This window comes from Phalacrocorax carbo, chromosome 2 (assembly GCF_963921805.1).
Source record: "Phalacrocorax carbo chromosome 2, bPhaCar2.1, whole genome shotgun sequence".
NCBI classification, from domain to species: Eukaryota; Metazoa; Chordata; class Aves; order Suliformes; family Phalacrocoracidae; genus Phalacrocorax; species Phalacrocorax carbo.
Genome location: NC_087514.1, coordinates 160481328 through 160503670, shown reverse-complemented (window position 1 = coordinate 160503670; position 22343 = coordinate 160481328). Strand labels below are relative to the sequence as shown.

Sequence of the window (22343 nt, the reverse complement as noted above, 5' to 3'; positions counted from 1 at the left end):
TGAGCATGATGTCATGTGGTGTGGGCCATCCCTTGGGTCAGTTGGGGTCACTGTCCCAGCTGTGTCCCCTCCCAGCTCCTTGTGCCCCCCCAGCCTCCTCTCTGGTGGGGGGAGGGGCAGAAAAGGCCTGACTCCGTGTAAGCCCTGCTCAGCGAGAACAGGAGCAGCCCTGGGTTAGCAACACTGCTTTGGCCACAAATCCCAGTCCCAGCCCCGGTGCAGAAACTCAATTCTGCCCCAGCAGAACCAGCACGAGCAGGACAGAGCATTTCCTCTTTTCTGAGCACCTTTTGCAGATTTTCTGGGGGAAACACGAGTGCAGGGAAGGGGCCCTGGCGGATGCTCGAGGCGGGGCACCGCAGGCTGCCCGGGGGGGGCGGGGAAGGCAAATGCCCCCCGTGGCTGGAAGCAGACGCTGAAATCCTGAAAGAATGAGAAACCAGACACCCCGAATGAAAACAGGAGGGTTTCATTTATAGATGTAAAATATTTTTATTTGTAAATGCTGATCTTCTAAATCTGTTTCCACAAATTCCAAAACCCATAACACTCTGTATACTTCAAAAAATTCTTTTTTTTTGTGTCATTTTTGTGTTTTTTTTTCTTTTTTTGCCAACATTAGATACTATTATACAGAACAGAGAAAAAAAAACTGTAGGACAAATACTGGTAGGATGTTGGAATATTGTACAAGAGAAGAAAAATATTCAAGAAACAATTTCATACAGCTATTTATCAAGAGAAAAATATATACAATTGATTTATTCTGTAAGATAAAAATACATCATGCCATATACATTACAAGTTCAGAACTGTATTACTGAATATACCAACAGTTTACAGTCCACTTTAATTGTGCACACAAAAAAAAAAACTTCATTTTTTTTTTTAATATTTAGCCTGTGAAGTGTCAGTACCAGAATTTTTAAGTACAAAATAAAAAGCTAACCTGGTTCAAAATGCTGATTAAATTTCTACAAGCAAACACAAAACAGTGTTTATTTTTTTAAAAGAAATGTAAACAAAAACAATCCATACAAACACATCTTTAAATTACATTTTCCAAACCCCTATTGCCAGAGTCCTGCAGCCGCAAGCACGTTACATCTAATTTTTTTTCCTCTTTTTCCTTTTAAGAAGGCTATCGTATCAGACTTAAGCTCCAACTACATGATTCTACGCTGTTTACATGATTTAATGTAGGCTGAACGGTCACCTAATCTTGACTACTTTTGCTGAAGAAAGAAAGAAAACAAACCCACATCCAGCCTCTATTTTGGGTGGTTTTAGCAGTTATTCACAGTTATCACAAATCGTAAGCACAAAAAACCTGACTTAAGAAATAGGGATGCGACAATATAATACAAATAAAATTAATCTAAATTACCCAAACATCTACAAAAGTCAGAGTTGTCATATACACGCCCTCACCGGGCTTAAGGTTTACTTAAAAAAAATCCTAAGGAGACCACAGTTGAGCCTGCTTTAAACATAAAAAACCCCTCTCTTTAAACTGAGATTTTGGTTATTCCGGCAGGGTAATCGCGCGTCCGTTAACCCACGAGATCATATTGTAACATCCCTATTGACATTTTGTAATAAGCACCCGAACTGCTGCAGAGTCTGGTAGCATTTGGTCAATAACTATTTTTATACTGTATTTTTCTTTTTTCTCAAAATATTTACACTTTTGTACAAAGTAACAGAGTTTGTTAGTTCTGCAGGTAACAGCAGCAGCTTGGCTTTCTTCTAACTTTCTTTTTAAAAATAGCTTCATTCACTTATTCAATAATAAATACAAAAAGGTTCTCTTATTTTACAGAAATCAAAAACTACAATAAACTGACTCATGGAATCAAGTATTTAAACGTATTTTAGTGCAAGTTATTTTTTCCCTTAGCTCTATCCCTAAGGAAGTCGTTTCAGTACATTCCTTGTTCAGTGGTGTCTACTTTTATTTAAAATTTTTCTTTAATTAGAGGGCCTGCCCCTTTATCAAATAAGGCTGTGGCCAGCACTTTGGACTTCTCCCTTTCGCTGGTGATTTCAGTCTTACATTCATATAAGCCCACCTGCACGCCCGCAGGTCAGCCATCGGTTCTTTGCCCAAGTTAAACAGTTTCTCCTTAGTGAGCTCAAAAACAAAAGTGCTGGACCATTCTGTTAATTCAGTTTAACCTCCACGTGTCTGGAAAGTTAGCTTCGGATTTTGCCGGCTTGCTTCTGGTGCTTGTTTGGTTTCTTTTTTTTCTTTTTTTTTTCTTTTTTTTTTTCTTTTTAAATACTCGAGTAGAAATCTGTACTTCCAGAAGTGATCTTTTCTTTTTTTTCCCCCCCTTCAAAAAGGCAACAATTTTCCGTCGACAAAATCAAACGCGAATCACTTCTTCCTAGGGACAAGCAACCCTCAAAGACAGCAAGGAATGCATTCTAGTTCATCCACTTTCGGCAGTTTACAGCTCCACAGTGACATGGAATCTTGTGCTGGTCATCTTCAAAATCAAACTTATAGTCGTAGCAAAGCTGGAAGGAGAGGGAGGAGAATGGTTATGGAACGACGGGGATTTACCACGGCTCTCCTCGTACCTACGGGTTAAACAGCGAAACAGGCTGGAGGTGGTGCTGTCGGGGCGGGACTGGCAAGACTTCAAAGGGAAGAGGGGAAGGGGAACGTCCCCCCCAGCACGAACACGGGGCGCTGCCGGCCGTAGAAATGGCGGTAACATCTAGGAACGAACGCGAGCAGCAGGAGGGAAGTCAGAGCAAAGGAGACCACCCTACCTCCTCCCCTTTCTGGATTCTCCTGCTGGAGCTAATGATAATTTTGTGTCCTCGCTCAAAAGTTACCACCTCAGCCACACAGTTCGGTGCACACGAATGGTTGATGTACCTACGGAAACAGAGTTTGAAACAGGTAACCTTTTAAGAAAACGCATCCCCTGAGGCAAATCTGAACCAAACCTTGGAATGACCTTAGCTTCAGGGCGCACTGACTTTCCAGATACAATTACATTGCTCTACTTTTTCCTTTACCTAGAAAATCTCAAAAAAAATCAAGCGTTAAAAAAAAAAAGTCCATTCTTTCTCCATAGCTGCCATGAAATGTAACCAAAGATGAGCAAAGCTAATGAGAAAGACGACACTATTTCAGTGGAATAGTCCGAAGACTCAACGTACCGGCTCAGAGAATAAAACCACTGGGAAACCCACAAACGCGGGTCCCTCACAAACAGCCCCCGGCCAAGGAACGTGGATCTGACCCCAGAGGAGGTCAGAGATCTCGCCAGAGCCACCCACCTTGCGGGACCGCCCGTCAGCGTAGCATCGATGACGTGGTCATTGTCGATGCGGAACATGTACACGCCGCGGTTCTGGAAAACAGAATTGGAAAATAAGACTCATGGAGATTTACGTGATTGTCACTGACCAAAACCGAAGCAGCACCACGGGTTACCTCCGGGCGTCCTTCTGCGCTCAGGATCAGGCATCGCCCGCTGCGCACGAGGGAAAGCGCGAGTCACTGCTGCCCGGCCCGCGCAGGTTTGTGAGGGAATGGGCGGGTCAGAAACAGAAACCTCTGGCGAATTAGTGTTTCCCTAATAGCTTCTGCACTGCCTTTCACCTAGGATCTCGAGGCGCTTCAGAAATACGTACTAACTGTTACAACACCGCTGAGTTACGCAGAGGAAGTTGCTTTAAATTTAAATTTCTCAGTAAAAACTGAGGTCCTGACGTCCCTGTCAGAGCGCTTGCTCCGTCCTCCGGGACATCACCAGGTGTCACCTGCCTGGCCAGGGCGCTGTGAGATTTATTAGATGTTTAAATACTCTGACCCTTTGGTAAGAAACACTGTAGACTCCTCTGGTTCTATCTTCAGGCTACTGCACTTATAGCACAGCAGCAACCAGAATTCAGGGGCCCTGAATTCATCGGATAGAAGAACAGCCTTTTTTTGTGGTATGAACGTTGGGAAGGGGAAGGGGAAAGAGTGAGCAAACACCATCCCTACCTGAGATTCATAAAGCTTCTCTTTCCTGTTTGCCACCTCATTCCGGATAATAGTTCCGATATATTCAATGACCATAGTGTGCTTTTCAATGTCTCTAGCAGCATATAAGCCCAGGCCCTACAAGAAAACACGTTGCGATTTAGAATTCTGCAGTAGGTTTGCACTGACACCGCGTTCCTCACCGTGCCCCAAACCCTTCCTGCAGAAAACCATGTGAGAAGCAAACTGCCCAGGAAGAACGGAGCGGCACAGATGAGCGACTGATGCTGTAACAGCCCAGATGCAGAAACGGCTTCACGTTACATTTTTAAGATGCAAGAAAACATTCTTGGCGTCTGTCTATGCGAGAAAGCTGCTCTTACACCTCTGACACCTGCCTGCGTGACGATTATAAATTCACTGAAAAATAAAGCGGGCCGTACTAGAACGAAGAAACCTGACAGGAACACAACGGCACAGTTAGGTCCGACCTAAAATAAACAACTGTGTTCATACATGGCAAGATTAATTACAAAGCTTGTCTGTGGCAGAAACCACCACCAGAATGACATAAACCAACAAATTTCTTATTATTATGAACACAAACAAGTACTGAACTCTTCGTGCCAGTCTCACACCACTTTACTCAGCTTGGTCCCAGCACGTCGTGCTTCCGCTCTATTTGCATTTTTATTTAGTTTTACTAAGTTTTTGAGAAATACACAAAAAAAAAAACCCCAACCCCAAAACCTGAAAGACTTTTCTTCCTAGATGACTGTAACAAATTAATTTTTAAGATATTTGCAATAATTAGAAATAAATCTTGCTTAAGATAAATGTATGGAGGTGATTTGCCGCATAAAAATTGCCAGTTTGGGGATGAGACTTGAAGGAATTTTGCAGTAGCTCTGGTTTCTATTTTTTAATATACATTTTATATAATATTTATATATGAAACTTATGTATCCAATAGATATGAATAGAAGTATAAGTAAATGTTTTGAATATCCATTTCCTAAGATGAGAACTGACCTGAATACGAGAGCGAGCTAGATACACGTTGGACTTCCATTCGGTTTTCATTTTGCGGTACTGAGAGGACTTGGAATGGACGAACTGCTTACTGTAAGGCGCGTTCAGCTCTCCCGTAACTGTGCTCTGAAATGACTTCGATGTGCTGGTGCTATTCAAGGTGTGAGGCCTGTAGGAATTGGGCATGTAACAGGAAAGAATACAAGAAAAACTGAAGATTTCTCTGAAAACAGCCACAAAACCCATCCAAAATTCTTTTAGACATACAGACACTGAAAGCCAGCTAGCATAGACACAAAGCGATCCCTTTGATTTGGGCATGCACATACACAGCCAAAGACGACAGGGTTTGTAAGCAGCAGACGAAAGCACAAATAACCCTAAGCAGCCTATAAACCCTGGGCTGTACTATGTGAAATTAAAACAAAATACCTTAACACAAACCTCTTGACATGGGTACTCATTTTAGGCTCGGCACGGGCGCAGCCCGTGGGGTTGATGGCAAGAGGGAGTTCCATTAAGGGGTTTCGGCCATAGCGGAAAGTGTAGTTCTCACAGGCCTCAACCCCTGGCAGCTGCAAAAAAAAAAAAAAACACAGAGAAAAAGAAAAAAAAAAATCCAAGTAATTATACGTTAATCGTCTGTAATGAAAAATGTACTTTTTCACACTTCTTCCTGTTCCCCTTGTCATGCGGATATCCAGCAATTCGGGGTAATCCAGCAAGAACCGGGATGGTGGAGACTCACCGATTCGGCAATCCTGGCCACTGCAGAGACTGTCAAACCAAAGAGGTCTTCACCCTTCAAATAGCCGGGAAACAGCTGTAGCATTTCAGATTCTTTTCTAACAGAAGCAACGGGCTCCAAGATTTTATCCCACACACCTACACAACCATACGGGAAAGAATTACGGTGATCAAAAAAAGAAAAAGCCTAGCGTACGTCCTGGTTTTCAAACAAACGCCTGAGGGTATCAGGCACCAGAAACCAACACTGGAAAAGCATTTTGTCGGCGGCTGCACACACGTACAGGGCAGCATTTAAAAAGTGAAGCAGAGAATCATATTGCCCTCAAATGCCAAACACGCACGACCTTTCTCCTGTACCCTCGATTCTCGGGAATCAAAGCTTTTAGCATTTACAGCATGGATACTTCTAGTCCTCTGACAATAATAACGCACAGACATTCTCCTGAGAAAACATGCACAAAGTAGACTTTTAAAAAATAAACTATATATTCTATTTCCATTGATTGATTATGGTCAGCTCGCAGCTGTACGTGGGCAATTCTCCCGGCAGTGGTTTGGCCGGGCAGAGAGGGGCTCAGCGTATCGGGGGAGCATGAAGGGGTTAAGGCCCAGGGCGCTACAGGCTGCCGCACGCTCGCCTGCCGCGCTCCTCAGACCTGCCCCGGTCTAACGCGTCATTCCTCGCCCCACCAGAGGCAACGCTGCCTGCCCCGAGAAGGACGCGGTCAACTCAACTGCCTTTTTATTGCCCGCTAACTTCAGCACAGCTGATCTGAAGATAATTGAGTAGCGATAACATATTTAAACAAAGTCACTTTCCATGTAGGGAAACCTATTCTGACATTCCTACTGTTTTACTTCATACTCAATCGTGGGACTCAATACTTCAACACACAATCGCGGGTCTCCTCTGTGACCTTGTGACAAGTCGTCTCATTTGCAGCTTATACAATTTCTTCAAAGGTATCCTCAGTCTTCACAGCATGATATTAAAAATGGGCGCTGGAAGCTCACTATAAACATTACATTAGACCAGTCTCTGCAACACGTTATTTGAAACATCTATGATACGTGTGGTAAGCACCAGTAACAACGAAACAAACAGCAAACCCACAAAAGTCATGACCTTCGTTCACACACAGTTTACCTTTTGGTGTTGTATCAGTGAGGACCAGGTCTTCGTGGCCTTGCTCCACAACCTTGATGACGAACAACGGAAGCCCGTCCTTCTCCTCGATTGAACAGAGATAGCGACAGCGTCTGTTAGCATATCTCATGCTCCAGTACAGCCGGCTGGCCTCGTAACCCACGGGGAAGAGTGCTTTTGAGGAGTGGAAGGCCTGCATTTGCTGTGGCAGCAGCTGACCGACGGCATGGAAAATCAAGCTTCCCACACGGAAAGTGTGGTCGCGTTCTCCTCGCTGAACGATGCTAGCGATCTGCCGCACCTCATCACGCTGAACGTAGACCCTCCTGAAGACTGCAAAGTAACTAAGTTCTTGCTCGTGAGTTCCCTTTGGTTTGTGCATGGGGCAAAGCATGGTCTTGTCTTTAAAAAACATGCATTGTGCTTTAATGGCACAGGTAAAGTGATAAATATTGGTGCACCTTAACCTGTGACAACCGCTGGTGGCACCCATTTTGTGACAAAACATGCATTTCATTTGCAAGCCTCTTCGCAGTGCTAGTTCCACGTTTATTAAGGCACCAGCTTGTGTCTCGTAGACCTCTGTAGACCAAAGAGCACAGTTCAAATGGACCCAAAGGTCTAAATCCAGGTTAAGAAGCCTTGCTGGTCCATCAGTTAATCCATCACCTTCCTCGTGACAGAAGCAACATTTCCTATAGTCTTTAGGCACAGGATCTGGCTTAAGGGCTGTGCCCAGTTTTTTAAGAAATTCATCTATTTCTTCTTCACAAGGAGGTTTGAATGATCCTTTAGGAATCACAATCTGAATGCTCCACTTTTTCCATTTCATTCCTTTCCATTTCTTACTTGGAGGCCGACAGTCATCAAGACTACTGTGTATTGCTTTTAACCTAGGTTTTAGTTTCACCGTTACCTTAAGCTCATCCGGTTTTGCCTCTACCTTGGCTGCTTCAAATGCGGGGGGGAACATGATGGGAGGTGATGATGGCGGAGAAACCTTTTCCTGCAACTGGGGCAGACAGTGGACGTCCAAAGTGGAGATGTTGTTGCTGTACTGATGGAATGCTTTAGGCGGCCTCTCTTTCATCGGCGACTGCGGCAAAGATGGAACTGATTCCTGCTAAATCAACGGAAAACTCTTAAGAAAAGAAAATCCCAAACCGTTAACCATTAAATATATCTTGAAAACCCTGTCGGGTCAGCGCCGAGGAGGCTACTCAGAATGCTTGAAATCATGATGCAGCAATGGAGAGAGGTGGAAATTACCCTGACCCGCGCTACCCCAGCTCGTGCCGGGATACAGAGCACAAACGTTCTCCCAGACAACCCAGAACGTGGTGCCCATTAATACACAAGAGGAAACACAAACAATCCTTTGTCCAGGTTTTGAATGAAAAACTACTCAGTCGCCCTAGACGAGCCAACTGACGGATTTAGTTCTTAAGTATTTTTAGAAAGTTTTGTTACAACACAAAATAACCTTAAAATATGGGTCACAGAATTAATTTAAAGGGTAAGAATCCTGTTACTTGATAGAAAGGGAAAATTTCAAATTAATGCCACATATTTCCCCTGGAAACAAGTGAAGAGGAAATTCCTGCAGGGCTCTAGATTAGATATACCTTGAGGACTGAACTATTCAGTCCCAGTAAACAAGGATTAAACCTGCAGAGATTTGTTTTAAAAAAAAAAGGCGTGGGGGGTGGGGGTGGAACAAGAAGAGCAAAGGAAATTTATATTAAGGAGTGCTTAATGTGGCTTCTGTGGTTAATCTTGAAAGAGTAAATGGAAGGATCAAGAGGCTGAACATGACATTTAATTAATTATGTACATGCTGATGCGCTTGTGCAGAAATGTTACCCTGTTTAAATACTAGTGAAAATGAGCTACATGGGACACCAAAAGGATGTGGATGTACACACATTTCTCTTCTCCAGGGTTTGTTTCTTTTAATTTCTTCTGAAAATATAAGTAGGATGCATCTGAAGGAAGGCTGCGAATTCTACAGTGAATACAGGACTATGAGAAAGCGTTCATTAGGTAATGCTTGAAGCACATGGCCTGTTCTGTCCACTGCTTCAGGGGAAAAAAAAGTACATTTGAACTAGGAAAAGTAGGAACCAAGCCAGTTAAAAGAAGTACTCAAAAACTTTTTATCTGTGAGAAAATAAACTTAGCAGGATCATTTAATCCTGAATGAAGACTATTCCACTTTTAATGATTAAACAAACAGAAATAAATGTAAGTTATCTTCCTTTGAAATGGAATGAACGTGGACACCGCAAGAAACAGTGCCTTGCATGGAAGTGCTGAGTTTCTCTAAGGCGTTGTATGCCCCGGCAGTGCCCATAGGTAGAACATGACAGCACACTATTTGGGACCACCTGAGAGAAACCCCTGGCCTGATTCCACTTTCAGTTGAATACATGTTTTAAAATGTCTTTCTCCAGCAATTAGAACCTCTTTTTCCTCGTCACTGTCAGTCAGCGGGCTCTTAACTAGTGTTTTGGTCATTAATGCTTTAAAATGGCAGCTTTGCCCAAATAAAGTAACAGAATAGGATTGCATTTTTCCAGTTACATTGAACAAATGAAAGTCTTTTTGCAAACTTGCTGTTTAGTTATCATTTGCACAGTTGTTAATCTCTTTTCACTGAATAAGCCAAATCAAAATGCAGAATATAGCCCTTAAAGACGTATGTATGGTTTTGTACAAGGCCCAGAGAACTTAAATGACTACTCTTTTGAGACTGCACCTTCAAAGCCTGGGAGGACAGCCAAAGGTGGTTACTCTTCTGCCATGCATCTCTGTCAGACAGAGTTCTGCAAATACGAGTTTTACTGCATGCTGCTCGTTCAGAATCTCAGCCTCTGAATATAGAGTGATTAATTTATAAACCTCTCAAACGAAATGCAAACTTCCCCCTCACCCCCTTTCTGTTCTTCAAAAAATAGGTGCAATATTTTCTGCTCACTAGGCTCTATCAGCATCTGATACTTACTTTGTTCTCTGAGTTTTTTGCTTGCACAGCTGCTGAATAAAGAACAAAGCAGTTGTTGCTACAGAATACAATGTCCTTCATTTTATCAGAGCCTTCTTGGGAATCCTGGAAATCAAACATGGAAGATTATCAGAAGTGCATTTTAAACGCCATTCTTCACATAGAAGTGTAATGAAACGAGTCTTCCAATCTGGCTAGAAACTCCTTATTTGTAGAACATTTGTGAAATAATGAGCAATACTGTGATATAAATACTTGATTATTTGACAGATCTAACGTTACCACCACCTACAACCTTGTTCTTCAGCAGAACCGAAGTTTAACAATCAAAATAAAGCATTCTATACCATGCACCCATCTGCTCCATAGGCACACTGGCAAAGTAAAATCCATTTCCTTTTATCTTTAGATGGCAAAAGAACGTCTCGTTTCAGCCTAATCAAAGACAGATCACACTGTTTTATCTACTGATCCATCTGCAAAACATTACTGGGAATTCAGTGCTTTTCTGACTACACAAACCATTACTTTTGTGTATAAATTCTAACTATATACCTTTGTTCATAATTATTTCAATCTCATTGAAAGAGCAATGGTACTTTTTGAATGAATGACAGTTCCCAATGTAAATACAAGAGACTGAGACTGAAATCTGTAAAAGTATTCTTGCTCTTACAATGCTTCCTGACACGGCAATAGGGCACTGCCATACCAATAGGCTCTTTTGAATTAAGGTCCCTGAAGTGGTCATGGGAGGAGGTTAGTAGCACAATTGAGGAAGCTGCCATATATGGGACCTATTTTATGAAATGTACTGAAATTCAATTACGGAAGTAACAACTTTGACATTTCTTATTTGTACTACAAATGTGCTTGAATACCCCATCCTGAATTAGGACACACGTAGAAGGGGGACTACAAATAAACCTGGAAGTGGTATCAGTCGGCATGAGAAGCAGTATTCTCTGTTGCCTTCGTTTGCTCATTCCCCATTACATGCAGGAAAGCATCCTTCTGTTGCAGTACCTGTTTAAGGAAAGGCAGGTCTTTGAAGGACTTCCGCACACCACTACCAAGAACCACAACTTTGCAATGAGAGCACCATCGAGGTCTCAATGCTGAGCCATCTGCAATATTCTGACCGTGATCCTTATAGCCAGCTATACCTAGAAAACAGATACGTCTGTTAGAAGCTGTGAGATGAAACCACATTTATGAGAAGTCACAGTATTCTTCAGTGGTCTAGAGGAGTAGCATCCTCCTGGACAGGGTAGGGGAGGCAAGCTTTGAGCTATGTCCTGGTGGGGAAATTGTTTAAACTAGACCAAGGGGTTGAGAGCACAAGTCTGATGAGGAGCGGCTGAGGGAACTGGGGTTGTTTAGCCTGGAGAGGAGGCTGAGGGGAGACCTTACCGCTCTCTGCAACTACCTGAAAGGAGGCTCTAGTGAGGTGGGTGTTGGTCTCTTCTCCCAAGTAACTTGTGATAGGATGAGAGGAAATGGCCTCAAGCTTCACCAGGGAAGGTTTAGATTGGGTATTAGGAAAAATTTCTTCAATGCAAGAGTTGTCAAGCATTGGAACAGGCTGCTCAGGGAAGGGGTTGAGTCACCATCCCTGGGGGTATTTAAAAGATCTGCAGATGTGGCACTTTGGGACATGATTTCACGATGGACTCGGCAGAGCTATGTTAATGGTTGGTCTTGATCTTAAAGGTCCTTTCCAACCTGAACGATTCTATGATTCTTTAAAACCAACTGTGCGAACAACAAGGCAAAAATACATTCCTGTGTAAGAAATGAGTAACTAAACCAACAGAGGAGTACATGCTTAAACAACTATGTCCAATTTTCCAGCATAGGCACAATCTTTCTGAGTGACAGATTTAAAGTCAGACTGGACAAAAAAACCCCTAATAATGTTGGGAACTACTGGAAAAAATACCTCACTGACAGTGACATAGATAACATAATGGAAAATCAGAAACGGATCAGACCTATTAAGTTACGGGTAACATCAGGAGCAGGTCCACATGTACTGATCACAAAAGAAGAAAAAAGTAGTATTTAGAACAAGAATCAACTATTTAATTCTAGAGCATGAAGTTATGACGCTGAAATGCACTAATACTGACTCAGTTAAAATTTTGGTACTGAAAACTTAAAAGAACTAACGCCCACTCACCATTGCTGTTTGCAGGAAATGGCACACTAGGTTGCTTCAGTCCATAAGACCCTACGATCCTGGCAGGTCCCACAGATCCTGCCTGAGGACCCTGAAGTACTAAGTGTTTCCTGTACTCCATAGATGGGTTCACTCTGTGACTGTTGGCGGTTGCCATGGAGGATGGGACATCTGGAGCGTTACTAACCTCGTAACTGTTGGGAATTCTGACGTGGAGCAGGTTGGAGAATGCTGCTACAACGCTACTAATGTTCTAAAAACAATAACAAAAACATACCTTTGTTTTCATCTGACAGGCAGTTAAGATAGCAGTAATATAAATTATTGGAAGATTGCAACAGCTGCTTTATTGCACTGTGTTATAACCCCTTCAGATTCACTATCTCTCTCTCTCTCTCTCTCTCTCTAAAAAAGATATCTGAAGTACAATGGCAGTTAATATATGTAATACAAGCTTATTTCTTTTACCTCAGCAGCTGTGGGATGTAAAGTAATTGCTACAGATATAAGGCCAGATTTCGGACCATTCTGGGATGGTCCAAGCTGAGAGGCAAAGAAGCCAGAACCAGGTAGTGCTCCTGAACCAGGTTCTGATTTTATGTAATTCCTTTTGGCTTCTGAACCTGAAAATAAAAAGAAACACACCCGGTTAATCCTACACACTTGCATATGTAAAAAAAAATAATAATCCTAGTTCTAACTTTGCTCTGCTGCGGTCTCACCTTTTCCAGTACTGCTAGGTAGGATGGGAATGATGGGCGATGGTACAGGTTCTGGGTTCTCCTCCTTTACAACTGACAAGTCTGGATACCTACTAATTTCCATTCCCACCACGCTTTCAGGAGAGGAAGAAGGTACAAAGCTGTCAGGAGTGTCCCTGTCCTCACAGTGATCTTGAACCCTGGAACAAAACCCAAAAAAGCTGTTTTGGAAAGGCTCTAAAAAACTTTGTTAAGCCAAAGTTATAAATCATGACAGGTTGCTATAATGAACTTGCTTCTTGCTACTGGTCATGGAACGCAATTATGTGACAGGCCATTACTTCTGGGTATCTCATACCCCACTGCACATGGTGGTTTCTTGGGAAAGATGCGTAAAGAAAAACAGAGGTACTAACAAAGCCCATGCTCCATCACAGAACTGTCTGTTCCCCATGGCTCCATTACCTGTGTGAAAAATTAGTATTCAATATTTAAACTTTCTGGTTTAAGCGTATTCACCTCATCTACCCGCATCTACACAGAGGCTTCAGTGCTTCAAAGACACACAACTTTTGGTTAAACTGAAAGGGAGGCAAAAGGGAAGATCTTTGTAGGGACAGTCATGTTCTAGCAAGGAAAGGACTGGGAAGCTGCCATATGAGGATAGGCTGGGAGAATTGAGTTTCTTCGGCCCTGAGAAAAGGAGGCTCAGAGGGGATCTCATCACCGTGTACCAGTTCTTAAGGGGAAGCTGCAAAGAAGATGGAGACTCCCTTTTTACACAGAGTCCCATGGAGAGGACAAGGGGGAATGGACACAAGTTGCTCTTGGGGAGATTCCGACTGGACACCAGAGGGAAATTTTTCACACTGAGGACAGTCACCATTGGAATAATCTCCCCAGGGAAGGGGTTGACTCGGCCACGTTGGACACCTTCAAGAGTCACCTGGACAGGGCGCTGGGCCATCTTGTTTAGACTCTGCTCTTCCTAGAAAGGTAGGACTAGATGATCCCTGAGGTCCCTTCCAACCTGGGACTCTCTGATTCTGTGATTTCTCAGAGGGTAACAGGGACTGAATAGAGCTGGGGAGTTTTCAGGCTGACTCCTGCACAGCACTGCTGTCTGGTACAGCAGTCATGCACTGTCATGGTGCAACAGTACCATGCTGCTCCAGGAAAAATACTAATTTGTGTAGTTTTCTTCCACTGTTAAGAGAGCAAGGTAATGAATTCTTAACAATTTTACAGAATCTAGAGTCTAGCAATGGCAGAAGTCACCTATTTCACTATGCTGCTCTCTACACATGGAACACTAACAGTTAACCAGGACAAATAACCCCATTAAGTTCTTTGCACTGTGTGGCTGTGCACAATGGATTTCGTTTCTTCACACTATCACAGTCTCATCTCCTACTAAAAGATCACAGAAACTGCTCCAAATATGTTTTTGAAGATGTCAAGGAAAACCCACCTTAACTCCTCCTGGTTGTTGTGAGGTGGTGTTGGAAGCGAAGCAGGAACATCCACAGTTTTAGGGCCCTGAGCCATTGCTCTTGCTAATAAATCATCTTGTGGTCTGAAAGGCAACTGGAACTGCTTTGGTCCCAGAGCTTTGGTAACTGAAAACAGAAACGCACAGCACAATGAGACATCTGCACAGCTCTTCCATTGGTACACATTCTTTGTGTCGGGGCACTGGTGGCTCCCTGACACAACCAAGACATTACAGCAGATGGTAACAGCATTTTCATCCAGTTTTAGTTCAAAAACTTTTGACCATTCATGATTAATCTCCATATTCATAAAAACCTGCAAATTTTGAGCAAAAAAAAAGGACTCGAAAGGCTTTTGAGTGTGCCTTCTGCCAATATAAGAGGATTTTTGTTTTACTTAAAAACAGAAAATTCACAACTCTGTAACAACAAAGGAAAAGGGGTGGGGAAAAAAGGACTTTAATCACTGAATAGTCCTTACAAAGAGGCAGTATTAGATTTTATTTAGTAGAAAAGGTCAATTTTAATTGACCAAATTACAAGCACCAGAAAATACACACTGACTACATACAAAGCCTGCTGAGGATATATTTTGGATTGACTGCTTTTGAGCTCACTCAACTAACTGGTCAGTCATTTGTCCTGGACATAAAAAAATTGATTTTAAGTGTTTCTTTTTAATTTCTTAAGAGTGCTTCTAGCTCTCAATATGTTTCCGAAAGGGAATAGGGAAAAGGCTATCATTTGACATCATACTGGTGTAAAATAAAGCTGGATAATAATGATTACAACCTCAAAGAGTCTAACTATACTGTTTTTATAAAAGACCATGGCAACTGAAAAGCATCCCAGTTCTCTATTTTGTAATTTGCTACAAACTTGACTCATTTATTATGGAAACAATACGTATTAGTCTTACCATCATGACCTCCTAACATACCAGCCTTGCCAGCAAGTTCCTCAGTGGTTGCAAAGCCATTTACCAACTTCTGGCATGCCACTGGAGGTGGTGTGGGAGGAAGAGAGGCTGGGGGTGTCGGAGGATTGCTCAGATTGTTCTGCTGCATGAGATTAAGGAACCAAAAATCAGCCATGGAACACAGGGTGAAAACTTGCCTTGTTCTAGTACTAGATAATGAAACCCACTCACATATTTTTACACCCAGAGGTAGCGCTGATAAGCAGCAACAGTTAATTCTCAATTATGTGACCAAATACATAAAAGTATCTGCTACTAAAGACATGATGCTTTGCTTTTCTTATATCAATGATATTATCAGAGAAATAGTTTACATGAGGAGCATACATTACCGAGGAGATATAGCTGAATTATTTACGGAAAAGCACAAAGAACATTTTTAGGAACAGTTTGGGAGCCTCAGCAAGTTCCTATAATTTAAGCAAAGGTCTGAACTTAAGATTGAGAGAGCTATTCCACATTGATTCTCCATCACCATAAACAAGTCAACTTGCCCGACTTTCACTAAGAGGGAAGCTACCTCACATTTAGCACAGGATGAGCTTTCACTGAAGCAGTTACCATGGAGAAGCAGACACCCTGCAAGTTCACACTCTGGGCTACTTCTCGCTAGCTTACTTAACTGCCCATATTTTAAACAAAAATTAAATGAGAACTTCAGTATCACTTCTTGTGGCAGCCATGCCCACAAAGCTAACGCTGATTATTCACTTTTGACCGCAGCAACTATTTCTGCTAGGTCACATTCTCAGCTTACATGCCATGTAAGGCTGGAGTAAACACCACTTTTAATAAGTTACTAAAGTTTTTATACTAGGGTAGCCGAGCAGCAAATTTGATTGTCTGTCCACTATCTTGCTGCTCTCCCAATATTGTCACTCTGATCTCAGAGACGGAGTTTTAAATTGTGTGGGTTATTAGCTCACCAACAAATAAGCTACTTCGTTTAGAGTTCTCAGGTTCTTAGTTAGGGCTTAGTGGACAAATGAGAAAAGTCTGTTTCCCATTTAACTCACGTTAAGAAATGCTTTAATACTTTCAATGACTTTGCAAAGTACTGAGAATTCAGCCTTTTCTGCTCCATAAAACTGTAATTACAATTTTCACTATTTAGCATCCATTTGTAAAAGGGATAGTTGTAGTTTTTAATTAGTTTACAATACCGTTTCCAGAACTGATTTCCACTTTTGGAGAGTGAACCAATGGTGACTGTTTCACCACGGCACCATCGATCTAGTCTAGCAACAGAAAATTATTTTCTTCTGGTTGCAAAAAAGGCAGGAACTCTAACCAGCTGGTAGTAATAATGTCACAAACTCCTTTTCCCACAGAGAGCACGCAATGGAAATCCAGATTAAAGCCTTACCTTGTAAATGAGCTGGGAGTAGTAATCTGAAGCCCCATCAAGAGTAGCACTACCAAAACTTCCTACAAGTCGATTTCCACCATTTAGCTGGCCACTGCCATAGGGAAGAAAGTGTGCAAAGCTCACTCCAATTATTGGTTCCATCAAAGGCAGAAGAGAAAGCTGCTATATTGAAAGAAAAAAAAAAGTTAGACATTAATTTAACTGTAACACAGAAGCGTTGCAAATCCCCAAACATCAGCAGAGTGGTTTCTAATTTAAAAAAAAAAATCATTGGAATTTACCCACTACCAGAAAAGCCTCTCTGTTTGTTAAGGCAGGTGGTCCCCTGTCCATCCAAGCCACAGCTCCGGCTCCCTGCCAGTTCATCCAGAGAGGCTGCCAGAGCTGACAAGAACTCCATGGCTTAGAGACTACCAAACGCCTGTCATGCCAGTAGATCTTCCAAATTGAAATAAAACCAAAACTTTAGATTTCCTAGGTTTGTGGAAGTTTTCATTTTCTCCACCCTGTACTCAAAATTCACCTTAATCAACTTCATTTCCATCATGAGAAGCCCACTCTTTCAGGTGTCCTCCTGACGCATTACCCAGCAGCTATATACCTACCTGTTTTAACTGGATGAACGTATCAGCGTTAGGGTAAATAGCTTGCTTTTCTTCTTCTTCTTTTTTTCTTTTCTTGGACCGAGGAGCTGCCTTCTCTCCTGTCCTCTGAGTTCGCTTATTTCTCTGTTTCTTCGTTTCAGGTCCTACATCTGTTCTCTGAAGCTGGCTGTTACTACACCCAAATGCACCTTGCATCTGGTTTCCTGCAGTTTGCTGGTATAAAAAAAGAAAGTGAAGGAGAATTTTGGACATCTTAATATACAGTTCATTCAAATTTACTGCACGATAGTCTACAAGAAGACGCACAGTATAATAAATCTCCTTGATAATAAACTGTATTTTACAGTTTGTTTACTTTGCTGTCTCATTGGCAGCTGGAACTGCTGTACTGTCCCTACACACAGAATTATGACTTACTGTTAACACCATTGACATCTGAAAACATCATTAAAAACTCTCAGACCAGAAACATTTTCTTTTGAATACCCCCTACAATAAAGTTACATGTGCATACAACCTTAGAGATTTTCATGGGGGCATAATGAAAGTCAGACTTGGTTACAGAAAAAAGGCGTGCAAGTTAATATAATACAAATGTATCTTGAGGTTAGAAACAAAAACAGTATTGTGAAACACTTCTGGATTGTACCACTTGCTCAAATGCTTTCAGTATGAATTTGCAAAGCCACTGTTCACAAGGATAGCTATGTAAAAGCAATCAGAATGAGACAGAGAGTGGCAAGCCAAAAGAAAGTCCAATTTCTTTTTATCAATTATTTTTTTAAACAGCTCTACACGACCCCTTCCTGTCATATATGTTTTAACCATGGATCTTTAACACTTAACCTAAGTTACCTGCTGCTCACAAGTACCTTTATTTTTATCAGTCTTTATTCATTTTGGACATTTTAAATTTTGTTTCAAGGAGGTTTCTAGAGTTTAGGCAGCCACAAACCAAAACTGAGTAGAGATTAAACATTACAATAAAACAACCAACAAATTTAAGTGTAGAGTGTATCCTACCTCCACAGAAAGCAATTTTCTTCAGGTCTGTTTTTAAGATCCTTATAAATTATTACATCATATCATGTCATTAATATAAAGAATTAATACTCCCTTCCATTAAAGTAAAATTAATTAGAGAAATATTCTGTAACACAGAAATCCAGAAATTTTATGAGATTTAACAATTTCACACTTTTGATAAAAAACCTAGAGCACCGCCTCTACTACAATTAGACACAATACATGATTTTCACGAGCCAAAAATGAACATGGGCTCGGTTCACTCACGGACCACTCCGAAAGGTGCAGCTGAAGGGGTGTGAAGCCCAGCCCTATACCTCTGCAAAGGCGCACAGGCCATCCTGTACATGACTATGATGGAGTCACAGAAGAAAGCACCATACAGACATACCATACACTGCACAGAAACATACTAGTAGGTAATTAAGAGTCATACTGTAAAATCTTGGTAAATATTTGGAAGCACTATTTTTTAACATGATTATCTATAGAAAAATTATTTTTTGCATTTTAGTAATTTCTGAATACACTGATCTACGAAGTCATATTAAAACTTGTTCTTTGTCTAACACAGATGATTTACTCATGAAGAAAAGGCAGGAAGGGAGGTAGAAATTCCTTAAAGCTGCTTATTCAACCCTTGTGCAGGTAGGTTATCTCCCCGCCTTTTCACAAATGCCTACGGGTAAACACACAAACTAGGCTTTGCTGATGACCACTGAATAACAAAACTAGTAACAGGCTCACCATCCCTTCAGCTGGATTCTGCTTCTCTGTTAACTTCTTATCCCCAGAAGCCTCCTCTTCTGTTCGGCTGCTGTTCTCCGATTTCTGATTTAGAAGAGATGAGGACTTCTTATTTTTAAGCAGGTGTTTCAGCAATTCGTTCCCCGACTCCCCTTTTGCTGTTGGAACACTAGCTGTTTGTGCTGGACTCTGAGCTGAAGAGGCAGGCTGTGATGTGACCTTATCTTCTTCCACCTTAATACTGCTTGGATTTTCTGGTTTAGGCTCAGCTTGACCTGAGCATTGATCAGTTTCTGCCTTTTCTAGTTTAACTTCTTGAATGCTGCTCGATGTATCTGTTTTAGCCTTTTCAGTCTCTGTATTTACACTTGGCTGTTTCTGTGGCAGACTGCTGTTGGGGAGCTTACATTCCAGCTCTGGAGAGGTCTGGCTCTCTCCTGCGTTTGATGTTGACGGGCCCGTTAACTCCACTGATTCTTGTTCATCTTGATGACGGGAAAGTTCATTGGGGGTGTTAACTGTCGGGGTGGAGGTAGAATCAGAAATGGTTGGAGTTGATGGTGCAGTTATATCTGAATGTGGAGTTGATGGGGCTTTTATTGACTCAGCATCATCGTCCTTTTTCTTTTTTCGTGTCCTTTTCTTTTTCCCTTTCTCTTCTGGGATTATGTCAGAATACAGCTGTATGAGAGACTGGCCTGATTCGGGGAAGTTTGTTGCCTGGGGCACACTAGTGTCCGAACCACATGGGGCACCACTGCTGAGTACCGTAGATGAAGGTACAGCAGAAGCAAATGGAAGCCTGACCTGGTTCTGTGTAAAGGTGGCCCCAGGGAGATTCCCATGAGTTTGTTTTACATTATGGAAATTAGGGGCTCCACCTGGAACAGCAGATGCATCAGGTCCAAAAGTGGTAGGTCCCACTGGCCTTCGCTCACTGCTTTGTATAAAATTTGTGGCAGGAGGCGAGGTCACAGGACCTTGTTGCAGAATTTGCCCCATTTGTTGCTGTTGATGCTGTGGAGACTGCTGAAGAGGTCGCGGAGTTTGTATGAAATCACAAGGTAGGTCAGAATTAAAGAAAGGCATCTGAGATACAGATGTTTTGTTATTTAATTCAGAACCTATCATACCGTGCTGTTCTAGTTCCATTCTCTGCTGTAAAGCCCTCTGTCGATCTACCTCCTGCATAAGCTGAATGCGTTGCCGCTCCTGTTGCTCTCGTAAACGCTCCTTTCTTTCCCGTTCTTGAAAACTCTCACTAAAAGGGTTATTATCCTCAAACTCCACTCTTGGTGGTGGCCCTGACTGTGCCGTTGCGTTTGGACCAGGCACAGGAGCTGGTGTACCCGGAGTAATTGGCAACAAGGTCATTGGAGGCTGCATCCTTGCTGGATTCATGGAAATATGACCTGCAGGGGCATTTGCAGATTGCCATCCAGATAAATTTGGCATTCTGGTTGGGTTGGATTGCCCAGGGATTACCACTGTATGTTGCTGATGCTGGAGCTGTTGTGCCACCATGGGGAAGTTTTGCTGATTCATTGCTGGTGATGTTCCTCCCGGAACCATGGGTGGTTGAGCCTGGACGCCTGGCATTATAGCATGGGGTGCCATTCCACACTGCTGCTGCTGCTGCTGCTGCTTGATTCGATATTCCTCAATTAGTTCTGCATGCTCTTTCTGCTGCTTTCGAATCTAAAATTTAAAAAAGTCATTATTCATCTCTGACATGTACTGACTACGTAAGTAGCATAAACCATGTAACTCACCATCATAATTTCAGTAGACGATGAACCTCAGGCAGAAATAGCATTTCTGTACAGTCTTATTTTCTCTCCCTTTTTAAGGCTAAATAGCCATTTTTTCATTAGAAATACTATCCGTCCCAAAATTTCAGAAAAAATTACAGTGCCTCAAAGTTCTATTTACATACCAAGACTGCATTGTGCTAGAGAATGTACAAACCTAAACCAAAAGTGATCCTTGTCCTACAGACCTTATCATCCATGCACACGATAACAATAGTTGGGAACAGGGAAAAGGAAACAGTGAGGCGGATGATCTTCATACAGCAGCAAAAATGTTTAGAAGACGTAACTGAAAGGGAAAAGTTTGCAGCAAAACAGTGAGGTAGATTCCCATTTATTCATAGGCAGATGCTCAAATATCACACAACAGATGAAAATGGCAGCCGCTGCTTGAAAATTTTAAATTTTATCATGAAAATAAACTGAACTTGGACACTAAAAGTGAAGCCTAGTAGTTTATTTTTAAGGCAAGCAGGAGAAGCCAATGGGAGGATATGACACTGTCAACCAGACAAGAACGAGCATTTCAGAAACACAACAGATACCTAACTATGCTGCTCTCTCAAAAAATCGAAAGGTCTTGTAATCCACTGGTGAATAAGACACACATTATGGAAAACTTCTCTCTCACTTTGATTCCATTAGATTACAGCTTCCATAACTTCCATTTGCTGTTTGTACGGACAGAAAAAGTCCATAACATAATTAAAAATGTTTGATAGTACTCTCCTTTATCTGGGGCTAGGACAAGCCAGAAAGCTCATGATAACAGAGATATTACAGGACACACTCCAGAATGCACGACAGATGCACCCAAAAGGCTACTTAGACAGTAAACTCAGGTCCAAGACGATTTATGAGCTCTGGCTTGGCACTGACACTGCCAGATAAACAGTGCCACTGCACAAAGCCACCAACTGGATCGATCCGCATTGCATAGTCCAGCGCTCCTGGACTTCTCCGTGGGTACGCAGCACTAAACCTGTGTTGGCTTTGTACGCCTACAGAATGAGGCATCCAAACCACTATGCCCTCCCAGGATCTGCAGTGGTGGATCAGCCACGTGACTGTACTTGGAATCAGCTGAGATCTCAAAGGACCAGCACTGACTACACCCAGCTGGACCCGAGCCGAGCTGCACAGATCGACCTGGTGATTTTCACAGTGTAGGGGAGAACAAGGCAGAGCTTATTAGCACAGGCACAGTGCCACACCAAAGCAGTTAAACTGCCCTGGCCACAGAGACAATATGGTAGTGTCTGCATGGCTCTGTGCCTGAGCTAATAACCCTGTCAGACAGAAGCTCACGTTGCACAAAGTCAGCTCCAGTTTCTCTGCGCCTGTGTCCAGGACCAGCAATTCAGAGGGATTTGAAAGCTCTTTTCTCTATATATCCATATATAGATGTTTCCCTTTTCAAAAACTAACAGAAGCTTGATTACAGAAAAATTACTTGATCTGATTTGAAGGACTGGTGAACTGCTTCAAATAGAAGGTGCTTAAAAATAT

At 42.2% G+C, this 22343-nt stretch overlaps 1 protein-coding gene across 22 annotated transcripts in view; it reads right to left on the bottom strand.

Annotated features, from left to right (window-relative positions):
• Positions 1 to 467: 467 nt before the first annotated feature.
• The window catches only part of KMT2C (lysine methyltransferase 2C), a 200890-nt gene continuing 179014 nt past the window's right edge, over positions 468 to 22343 (bottom strand). For 13 of the 22 annotated variants that reach the window (XM_064445046.1, XM_064445058.1, XM_064445055.1 and 10 more), the window contains 18 exons: positions 19024 to 20721; positions 17251 to 17463; positions 16643 to 16807; positions 15217 to 15358; positions 14276 to 14423; positions 12826 to 13004; positions 12572 to 12726; positions 12104 to 12356; positions 10948 to 11087; positions 9922 to 10026; positions 6918 to 8040; positions 5769 to 5905; positions 5453 to 5595; positions 5021 to 5189; positions 4010 to 4126; positions 3298 to 3371; positions 2782 to 2890; positions 468 to 2523 (listed from right to left, as the gene is read on the bottom strand). In XM_064445046.1, coding sequence (XP_064301116.1) covers positions 2431 to 2523; positions 2782 to 2890; positions 3298 to 3371; positions 4010 to 4126; positions 5021 to 5189; positions 5453 to 5595; positions 5769 to 5905; positions 6918 to 8040; positions 9922 to 10026; positions 10948 to 11087; positions 12104 to 12356; positions 12572 to 12726; positions 12826 to 13004; positions 14276 to 14423; positions 15217 to 15358; positions 16643 to 16807; positions 17251 to 17463; positions 19024 to 20721 — 5163 coding nt within the window. In that variant the 3' untranslated portion in view covers positions 468 to 2430. Of the gene's footprint in view, positions 2524 to 2781; positions 2891 to 3297; positions 3372 to 4009; positions 4127 to 5020; positions 5190 to 5452; positions 5596 to 5768; positions 5906 to 6917; positions 8041 to 9921; positions 10027 to 10947; positions 11088 to 11915; positions 11957 to 12103; positions 12357 to 12571; positions 12727 to 12825; positions 13005 to 14275; positions 14424 to 15216; positions 15359 to 16642; positions 16808 to 17250; positions 17464 to 19023; positions 20722 to 22343 lie in introns of those variants that run through there. The other 9 variants (XM_064445047.1, XM_064445068.1, XM_064445053.1 and 6 more) reach the window with 6 other exon arrangements.